Below are 11073 nucleotides of genomic sequence, written 5' to 3' on the forward strand. Positions count from 1 at the left end.
TGCTCTGTCAGCCTGAAATCCAATCTGCTCCTGGTTTTGCCTGAAGCTCTGCTATAACAAAGAAATGATGACACAGAACCTTGGTCAAAGTGTTTTCTTACAGATTTTAAGGACCAATGGACCTTAAAAGCCCCACTGAACTTTATTTAAAGTCCTTACCAGTTAACTTCTTCACAGGTTGGAGCCGAACACTGATAGACTGATGTGTGAGTAAGGGGGAGGATGGAAGGGAGCGGGACATGCCCTCCATAATCCGAATGTGCTGCATACCTTCGGTCACTGGGAGTGGCGGAATAGCGTAGTCTGGTTCAAAAGCACAGTCGTTCTCTGTGGAGGTGCCTGATGGGAAGAGAGAAAAAGGAACTGGTTAGAACACATGGGAGTCTCCTGCTTTCATCATTCCTCAGTGGAAGCCTGCCTGGCTCAGGTGAGCCCAACCATGAAGCCGTCTCACTGCACATCCTACAGGTAGGTACCCAGCTGCTCCCTTGGGTTCCCCCACTCACAGTCTGGACACTTCCCTTAAAAACATTGTACTTTCAGAACTGCACCTCAGCACATCTCCCTAGAGCACGAGCAGCAGAACTATGAGGAATTTATGAAGGCCAAGAAGAATGGGGCTTGGAACAATCTGGTCTAGCGGAAGGAAGGTGCCCCTGGAACTGGATGAGCTTTAAGATCCTTTCCAACCCAAACCAGTCTGCGATTCTATGCTTATCTGGGCTGGTTTAGTTTGTCTTTCAGTCCTGGAGTCACCAGTTTTACATGTCACTCACACAAAGCAAACAGCCTTTTACTGATGGTTCCTTGGGCATTCAGATTGTAGGGCAGCCTGTTCCAGTGTTCTACCACCCTCAATGGAACGAATTTCTTCCTCATGTTGAGGTGAAACTTGGGTTTCAGTTTATGGTCACTGCTCCTCATCCTGTTGCTGGGCACCACTGGAAAGCGTCTGGCACTGTCCTCAGGGCACCTCCTTTGACATATTTGTATGCATTAATGAGATCCTCATGAGGACTTTTAGCCTAAAATAAACCCCTACCAAACCAACTGGAAGAACAAAAGCCTCCAAAAGCAGCCTCACCTCCAGACTGTCCCATCACAATGTACACAGGCACCCAAAGACACACAGACTCCGTGTGTCTATAGAAGATATTACTGTGGAAGACACCAAAGAACATAACAAAAAGTGGAGACAGAACAATAAAGGCAGATATTGTTAACTGTAGCAATATTAATGACAAATGAAGAGCAGCTGCTCCTGACTGGGAAGAGCTGGGAGCAGTAAGGATCCTCCCATTAGCTGCAGAATATGGAACCCTCTGGCTCAAGAACACCCACGTTCTCCACCTCTACTCAATATGATAAGCAACCTGACACAGACAACTAGGAATTCATCTGCAAACCCAACTGAAAACTGTTAGTGTTAATATTTCATTACTGAGAGTGTAAGGAGACTCCACCTGTGCCACACCTTGAAGAGCTGGATTTTAGCTTTCAGTGCCTACTGATGGTTTTTCTCCATAAAGACACTCATTATTTGATTTTCATGGATTAGCTAGGCTGCTCTCAATGGCTTGTGAGAGTGTATATAAAAGAGAAAATGAACTGTTAGACAGAGGGGTGGACAGAAGTGGGGAGAAGCCAAAAGGAACAATGCCTCAAAGACGTGCTACTCCAGGGGAGCCAATGGACTAACATAATTCCACGTATTCAAAGGACAACGTGAACAACCCAACGCACTGTTTGGAATGAGAGGAAAAGCCCCTACTGAAATAAGTTCCTGAAGCATGCTCAGAGGTAGCATCATTCGTGGCTAAAATCCATCTGCAGCTTCCAGGACCATCTCCCAGCATTGCTGCATCATTCTTTACAAGAAACCAAACCCAACACTAACCCACTCTGTGCTATTTTTGACAGCTCAAAATACACCTTTTCCTCTCCTGCTCTCTGAACACTTGCCAGTTATTGCGAGCAGAACACCTCTGCTGACTCAGCAAGCCTATTCATAACCACCCCTGAGTGCCAGGAAGGACAGATCTGGCACTGGCATTGACAAACCCAACCTGCGGCACTTCTTCTAAATACATCTGGCACCAGATTTGCCATCATTGATTTGGATTCTTAAAAGGAAAGTTCTCATTTCCTCAGGCTACGTTTAAGGGTTTGAAGAAAGTGGAAACAACAGCATCTTCCAAGTTCTCGTGTGGGTCAGACCTGCAAGTCACTGTGTGCTCCACTGGTTATTATGGAGTAAGATGTGAGTATCTTTGACCAAACTAAACCCAAGGGCAAATGAGGGCAGGCTCTGGTATAGAAATACAAGTAACTACATCTTTGCCAAGTTTCCAGGAGTGTTTTCCCCTTGAAAATTCCCATGCTTTACAACGAAACCAAGGAACTCACTAAATACCCACAACGTACTATTTGCATTCCACAGATGTCACACTACACAAACAGGGTAATTGAAACGCACCTCAATTTGTTCCACTCAGGAAGGGCATTGGGTTGATCAAACCCCCAAATTAGGGATCATTCACGGCTGAACTGGAACCTTGACAGTTTGTCCATAAAAGTAAAATGTCACTGCAAAGGGCATGTCTGAGCAAACAAACTACTTCTTGACGTTTTCCAAGACAATAATGCTTTACAGATAGATGGACCACTTGGCCATCACATGTGTCTTCATGGAAGCTGGAGCAGAAGACAACTCCCTCATTTAGCTGGCTGGTTTCTCTCAGCACAAGAAAACCCCTTAAGCTATCTCTATGAAAAATACATGTGAAGATCTGCTACAGAACAGGGCAAAGTTAAAGATAACAGTTTTAGGGAGCAAAGAGACTTGTTCTTCCTTGAACTGCATCTACAATTGCATCCACTGATCCAAATGGAAGCATTCAGTGCAGAAGCTTGTGCTCCAAGAAGTCAGAAGTACTTTTTTACCTGTTTCCCCCTCTATTCCCTTCTCATGCTGAGACTTCTTGCTTGCCTTTGCAATTCCTGGAGTCACTGAGGCAAACAGAGACTGGTCGTTCTGTGGCACGTAAGTACTTGCCAATACATCCTCTGCCCAAAAGTGGTATTTTTCCACAGCAGCTGAGATGCTGAATAAATGTAACCTGAGAGAACACAGTGTCTGAAACAAGTGTATGGAAACCCAGCAGGCAAGGAGCTGCTGCACCTTGTAATGCCAAGCCAGAGGACAGACCCCAGCCAGACAGAAGGACATCACAGGGACTAACAACAGAGAAAATGGGCAAGGCTCAGCCTCCATGAGTAACAAAACAGCAGCTTTATCTGAGCTGAGGGTCTGGAAAAGAACGCCCATTCATTCTGTGCTCTGGAAGCACGGAAATGCGACTTGTACGCAAGCTATCCCAGGGCACACACAGTTACAAATCCCTTTGTTTCTTCCCAATTTTAACTCTTCTATTTTAAAATGAGAAATTTGAAGGAATTGATTTTGCAATAGTAACAAAAATATCCTGTGTTTCAGCTGGTGATGTTTCCCAGGGTTCTGCCTCTCAATTCCAATCCCCCTAATCCCGATCCCAGGCTTCAATCACTTGCAATGATTTTGCCCAGGCAACACTGGAATCCTGCCAAAAAAGAACAATGCTCTGGAGAAAATGTCTCCATGAGAAGTCATTAGGACACCATGACAGCAACAGACTTGAGCCGAAATGAAAGGAAAACTATTGCTGCAACCCCAAAGAGAAACATCAGTCAACGCACACAGCACCTACTAAAGCCATGATTCCAGAACCTGCGGCTTAGCCTCCAGAGCTGTGTGAAATACCAGTGTTTTCACAACCCTCACAAACAGGTAAATGCTTAAAACTGGAAGTAAACTGTTTCAAAGGACACAGAAGCCAGAGCTGCTGGTCTCTGTGGCAGAAATCCCCTTTACACAGCTTTTAGTGGTGGTTTTAACCACCAAACCTATTAAGAATGATGGATACCCAACAGAAGTTTGTAGAATCATCATTTAAGTAATATTCTAACTATTTTTACTACTTTCTGCCTAGGACCTTTTGCCCTGCTCCTGTAGGATGAAACAACAAAGCCAAGGAAGTAACAGGCGGATGCTCAGCCTGTCCAGAATGCACTGGTCCCCTCTCCATCACACTGGAAGGACATCCTGGGTACTGCCTTTACAACTGGGGGCAAGGCAAGCAAGTTGATTTGCACTGGGATGTGATGAAGACTTCTTCCACCACCAGCTCGAACAACTGCCCTTGTGTAAAGCTCCTGCAAAACAGAGATGTCACAGACTCCACAGTCCTGCACCACAAATGAACTCCACAGGGGCAGTCTGTTTTGGGGAATTTGTACCTCTGTGGGTAACAGTGATGGGTACAGAACCCTGTCAGACTACACAGCCTGATGGAAAACACAACATGTACGTGGAAGAAGGTGAACAGATGAGAAATGAGTCACTGAGGCAGAACAACACTAACATTTACCTTGCCCAGATCGGCTCTGACGGGAGTCTACACTTGCCTGTCTTCGGTCTGGTGGCTCCTCGTTCCCTCCATCTGCATGAGAACCAAAACAGCACAAGTAGAACATCATCGTGGACAGGTCAGGCAGATGCAACTTTTCCTTGAGCACCATCACCTATGCTGTAGGAGCAGCAGAACAAAAGGTCCCTCGTGCAGGCTGGCACTGGGCAAACGCTGACTGACTCCTTTGCTCTTCCTCCCCAGCTCAGTGCAAATGGAATCTGGGTGGTCCTCAGATATAAGCAGGCTTTTAACTCCTCTTACTGACCCCACAGACACGTCAAGGAAATAGCAACCAAATGGTGCATCTTCAGTCAGCTCCTCCACTTAGATATCAGAATATAAAAAGTATTAATCACATGAAGAAAGAGATCCAGGGAAAAAGAAAGAAATACAAAGAATATTCTATGAAATGGTTTCCCTTTAAAGTTTTTTGTCAGCTAAAACCCAGGAAGGCCAAGAAGAACAAAACCACTCTCATTATAGCCTCTGAAGCTGTTAGGGAATGCAGCTATAGCTAACGAATAAAACAATCCATCTGGGTAAATGCAGAGTGGGACACAGAGTACAGTATCATACAATTAATTACATGCTGGTCCTCATTGATCAACTGACCAGATTAGAAACAATAGATGTGCACATCAATAGAGATGCTTGAGTGCACAGGGTTCATGCCAGCTGAAAGTAGAGAGAAGTTTGGCTGTGGAGGCTGTGCAAAGGCAAAACCAGGCATTTACAATGTGGATTGCTGCGGTTAGTGCACCTTGTGGCACGGAAGGGGAAGCTTTTAGAGCCCTTAAAAATAGGTTTGAAATAAGTGAACTGTTAAATAGCTGTTTAAAAGCTCAATAGGCCCTATTTTAGCATTTATATTTTTTGACTGTACTAAAAGCAGCTGCATTCTGATGTGTTTCTAAGTAGATACAGAGATACAGAGCTGTAGATAGCAAGGAGCTGGACTTGACCCTTATGGGTCCTTTCCAACCAGAGATATTCTATGACTCTATATCCCTGAAATTATCTGTTGGATGGGCCTGCTACACCAACTCATACTACATGTGAGCTGCATCTGTTAGTCTAGCTCTAAAGGGAAGCCGTGTGCTGGAGCACAATGGGCAAGGTGATGGGAAACTTAAGCCCAACCCCAAAAAGCAGGGCCACAGCCCAGGCCATGGGAGGTTCTTTTGTTTCCTCTGCCCCAGGGATGGTGACTCCAGCCCTGCCCTGCCCTGGGCAGCCTGTTCCAATGCCTGAGCACCTTCTGGGGCAGGAATTGTTCCTCAGCTCCATCTAAACCTGCTCTGGTGCAGCTTGAGGCCGGTTCCTCTTGTCCCATCCCTTGTTCCTTGGGGTAAGAGAGCAGCCATGAAGAATGTGATACCGCAAATGTGACTGCAGCTTTGACATGCACCCTCTTGGGATCAGCTGCACTGAGGTGCATAAACGAGTATTAACAGGTCATTATGGAGAAAACAAAAAGCCTTTGAGTCCCAAACAGAAATCCACAATGCAAGATCGTTGTAAGGACTGAAAGGTTTACAAGACAAGGGTTTACAAACAGAGATTAAAATCAGGGGTAAAACTCTGTACTTATCAACGGCCACATCATCATCCTCAAAACCCAAGCTCAATATCCTTGTTTTGCACTGTTGTTGTGTGTGATGCTAAACCAGCACCTGGCCAGGCCCATCCAGGTAATCCACAGGTGGGTCCTGGCAAACCTTTCTCCACCAGTAAGGAGCTGGGAAGAGGCTGGACTGGTTCTGAGGGATGTGGATTCTAACGGAGGAGATGCTGCAGGATGCCCCCTCACAGGGGATCACACGTGCCAAAGTCTGGTTGCATGGCAGATGGAGCACCAGCCCCATCCTGCCAGGAGCAGAACTAAGGAGGTCCAGGACTACACCACACTGAGAGGATGCCTGAACAGTAACACACCATCATTGGGACCTACAACCACTCTCAGCAACAAGAGCCACCACCACTCAGTGCTGGGCTGGAGCCCAAGCACTGGGAAGTTTCTGTTGCTCTTATGCCACAAGGTGCCACAGGGACACCAGAGCACCAAAGCACCAAACTGCACTTCACCACAGCTGGTCTGCATGTCCTCCGAAACTTGGCTCCTCCATTAACAGAAGCAACAAGGTTTATCCTTGACACCATTCTTGGTAGGGAAGAAAAGCAAGCTGCCCTTAGAAGACAGAAGGCGTTCACCCAATGGCTTTACCAGGAATCTAAATCCTACTTGGATTTTCTACAACTAAATACATCTAAGACAAGCATGTTCTCTATTTTAGAAGAACTGATAGCTTTTAGCCCAAAATGAGTAGATTTGGGTCTCTCAGAAGTCAGCTGCCCTGCTGACATGAGGCAGGTATTATCTAAAACCATTAAACTTAAGAAGTACATGATGACACCTTAAAGAGATACATGATGGGTCCCTAAAGAGATACACCACCACCAACTCTCCCTGAGAGTCCAGCTGGAATACTTCATGCCTAAATAAGAATTAATCTACTTAAAATCACAGACTGGATTGGGTTGGAAGGGATCCTGAGATCACTCAGTTCCAACCCCTGCCACAGGCAGGGACCCCCTTCCACTGGAGCAGCTTGCTCCAAGCGCCTGTGTCCAACCTGGCCTTGAGCACTGCCAGGGATGGGGCAGCCACAGCTTCTCTGGGCACCCTGTGCCAGGGCCTCACCCCTTAGGATCACCGGGAAGGACAAGACCTGCCTCATGCAGTCACTTGGACATAACAATGCCTGTACCCGTGCTTTGAGAACAAGCACAAACCAGGGCAGCAGAGCCGGTCATCCTGCCCTCTGATGCTCTTCAACACCCAACAGTGGGATGCAAAATGGTGTGCTCATTGGATGTGGGTTCGACCAGATGACCTTTGAAGGTCCCTTCCAACTCAAACCATTCCATGATTCCATGAACTTCTGGATTCAATTTAGAAGGGTGGGAATGGCAAAAGGAAATGTGATGACTCAGCATGCATTAGGGCTGCCATCATCGTGCCATTGCCTTCACCCACCACTGCTGTGCCTGGTGCAGCTGCAGCAAAGGCTGTAGCCTGGCTGAATTCAGTGGCAGTTCTGAGAACCATTCAGTGGCTTTTAATGAGGAATCTTTTGGGAAGAAGCACAGGGAATGTGGAGCCATCCCCTCCCCAGGGGACACACGTGCAAGTCCACACACACTTAATGGGCATAAATGAACCCACAGGTTCACTGGATGAACCCATGTCAACCTGATCAGCTCAGGGCTGCTTCAGGAAGCCCCTCACCCTGTGCACCACTGACCCTTCTCATCTGCTGTGCTCTCTAGAGCCAAGGAAAAGCAGCAGGAAACATGGAGTCTCCGGCACACACATCCCAAAGGATGCTCCTCCGGGGCAGAGCAGGCAGGAACTGTGAAATGATGGATGCTTGCAAGAAAGCATAAAAATACAACCAGATCCATGCCAGGAAGGCTGGAACCTGCAGGATCTAAAGCGTGTGGTGAACAGGCAGAGCACTGCAGGGCCATCAGGAGCAGCCCCCAGCTAGGAGCTGAGCAACTCAACTATTTAATATCTTCCCCCGTTTGCTACAAAGCACCCTCCAGTCCCTGCAGTGGAGGAGCAGGGTTACCAGGGTATGATCCCATACATCATTCAAGAGCTATCTTCACACACACACACAAAAAAGGGGCAAATCACTGTTGCTAAGGGAACATTAATTCTCATGTCTTCAAACTGCAAGTGCTCGAGTTTATGGTCTTGACAGTGCTCACCTCTGTCTGCACACCAGAACTCAGGTGTTCTAACAAAAGCTATCTTATTTATCCATGATTTTAGGTACTTGGTAGTATTTGCTTTATTATTTATAGGCAGGACCCACTCTTTGGACAACAGACTGCAGACAGCATCACCTATGGAAGTGTAACTAACTTGGTTCCTGTAACCACTGTCAGCATGGTGACACACCACAGCTCCTGACAACGCCTCGGATGCAACCGGTCACCAGAAGTAAACCAGCTGTGAAATCACTGCTAGAAAGCACAGGTATTTGTGTCCGTCTAAAATAAAGATGGGAACAGGCTGAGGCCAACCTGGATAAGGAGCTTCTACAGAAGCTGCCATGAGAAACGCCCCAAGGGAAATGAATGACACAGTGAAATACTGACTCAGGAATCCATGCTCTCCTGCAGCTGGCAAGGAGGGGGAGGAAAACTTGCCTGATGTATTTTCATGTATCTCAGAGCTAAAAAAAAAAGTCCACTAAAATCTACACATGATTTGAACTGCAGAAAGATGCTTTCTCATCAGCATCAAGCATCCCTCAGCTGGGACAGGAGACACAACTGGGGGTCAGTTCGATGGAAGCATACAGCAAACGAACAGCTATGAACTCTTCCTCTCAACTACAAAGGGATTCAGTGATCTCAGCAACCACAGCTTCAGAGAAGCTTCTCTCCTGGTCTAAAGGGGTGTAAGAGGCTCTGGCTTGCCTCCCCCCCTCCCCATCCCCATCCCACCAGTTCTCCATTTAAAACCAAGGACAAACCAATCCTTTCCCATACCCAGAGCTGTTTTCTTTGAACAGAAAGCTCCTGAAGTGAAGAGAATCCCAGGGGTTTCAGCAATGCTGCTCAATAAATCCACCGCACAAAGCACCACATCACAACCCATCAAACTGCGAATCCAAGTGGGATGCATCTGCACCAACACCACCCATGGCAGCGAGGAACACAGCACCTTCAGCATCACCTCCCTGCCAGGTGCCCCCGTGAAAGGCAAAGACAGCAAGTTTTACACCAAATCAAGGGCCAGCTGCCCAGAATTCCTGCTTCCCGGTTTAATTCAAGCAGCCTCTAAAGCCACGATGCGATTCTTCAAGGCTTCTTTTATCTGACAAAGCAATTTTTAAGCAGGAAAATAACAGGGTGGGTCAGCGGCTCCACGCATGCCGGGAAATCTGCTGCAAGAACCGACTGCATTAGCTGTGCTGCTGCTGTAACGGCAGCCGACAGCACTGCCCCACTGCAACAGCCTCTAAATCAACCCTTGGAATCAAAACCGCAGCGGGAGAAGAGACTCACACAAAGCCAGTCCAGCCGTTAGGAGCTGCTCCGCTTCCCGCCCAGCCTGGCATCCCTGCGGAAGGGCACGTCTGCCTTGAGCCCGGCGGAACGCGAGGAGATGCTCCCGAAAGCCAGGCGCAGGCAGGAGAAACGAAGCCGAGGAGCCACGGGAGGTGAGGGAATGTCGGATGGGAGCTGGACCTCGCGCATCGCCGCGGCGGGATGCAGCGGGCTCGTCCCTGGAGCCGGCACTGGCTCAGCCCCGCCAAGGAGCAGTGGCTGCAAATCCTGCTCTCAGCATTCCCAGCGGATCCCAGCCAGGCTGAGGAATGACACGTGCCGAAAGCAACCGCCTCCTGCTCTCCCAGGGGGACCTGTGCCTGGAAAGAGGGAGCGGGAGCAGGAAGTCTGGCACTGGAAGAGTTGCCTGAATCAAGGCATCTTCCTGATTAATTTGGGGGTGGGGGAATGGCTCCAGCTTCAGAAAATAAGTATAAAAATCATCACTGTGCTAAAATAAGTATGATGATATAAATGATTTAAATTTTTAAGAAATAAATTATTAAGAACTGCACTGATTTACTAACAGACAAAGCCCCCCACAAATAACTCCCAATGGCAGTGCTGAGGGGGGGCTGCGACTGGGGGTCTTGAGGGTGGAAGACCTTGTGGATGAAATGAGGCCCAACCTGGGTTATTCATTACAGAATCAGTAAGAAAGAGCTCCCTAAGCACTTCCCAGCATGTTCAATCCCTTAGGAACAGCTCTGGTTAACTCTCCGAAGTCACTTTAGACACACAAGGCTCCTATTCCTGTGGGGAATTAGTCTGCTGCAATTAATGGTAAAGCTGACATTTATAAAATATATATAATAATATATATCTATAATGTATAAACTACTTTGAATTCCTAGACTTTCACAGCCCAGATCTGAATTCAGTGGTCCAAAAGCACACACCAGAAGTAGGTATTTATTTACCAGAGGTACACTGAGGAGTAGAACTACATCACATCCAAAAGGAAAAAGCCAACTTCAACTAAATCACTGCCCTGATGATAGAAAGAACTACCCCCAAAACACCTCAAACACCCACCAAAACAAGAGCTTTCCAGATGTGTGCAGTTTACTGTGCAAAGAGATGGGAGCTGGAAGCCACCGAGATGTTTTCATAAAGAGAATATTCCATTGGGTAATTGTTCATCCACGTTTATTGAAAGACTTTGCCCCTTTCTTGCTAACAAAAGGTTAGTATTTAGAGAAATGCTCTGAAATACTTCAGCTAAAGTGCAAAATTAATACAGATTTAACCCAGGGAAGGGATCTGATCTCATTTTATGTCCCACTGGACACACAGGAGCAGTAACCAAACAAGGAGCCAGCCCTGACATAATATGGATGTGCTGATGAGGCTTGGAGCAATCTGGTCCAGTGGAAGGTGTCCCTGCCCATGGCAGGGGGCTGGAGCTGGATAAGCTTTAAGGTCCCTTCAACTCAAA

At 47.2% G+C, this 11073-nt stretch overlaps 1 protein-coding gene across 2 annotated transcripts in view; it reads right to left on the reverse strand.

Moving 5' to 3' along the window:
* The window catches only part of TANC2 (tetratricopeptide repeat, ankyrin repeat and coiled-coil containing 2), a 139566-nt gene extending 129905 nt beyond the window's left edge, over positions 1–9661 (reverse strand). For both annotated transcript variants that reach the window (XM_061367916.1, XM_061367914.1), the window contains exons 1-2: positions 9594–9661; positions 160–339 (exon numbers count right to left, since the gene is read on the reverse strand). In XM_061367916.1, coding sequence (XP_061223900.1) covers positions 160–268 — 109 coding nt within the window. In that variant the 5' untranslated portion in view covers positions 269–339; positions 9594–9661. The remainder of the gene's footprint in view (positions 1–159; positions 340–9593) is intronic.
* Positions 9662–11073: the final 1412 nt, after the last annotated feature.

This window comes from Neopsephotus bourkii, unplaced genomic scaffold (assembly GCF_033783945.1).
Source record: "Neopsephotus bourkii isolate Nb327-2 ecotype Australia unplaced genomic scaffold, CSIRO-AGI_Nbou_v1 NB_1400, whole genome shotgun sequence".
NCBI lineage: Eukaryota > Metazoa > Chordata > Aves > Psittaciformes > Psittacidae > Neopsephotus > Neopsephotus bourkii.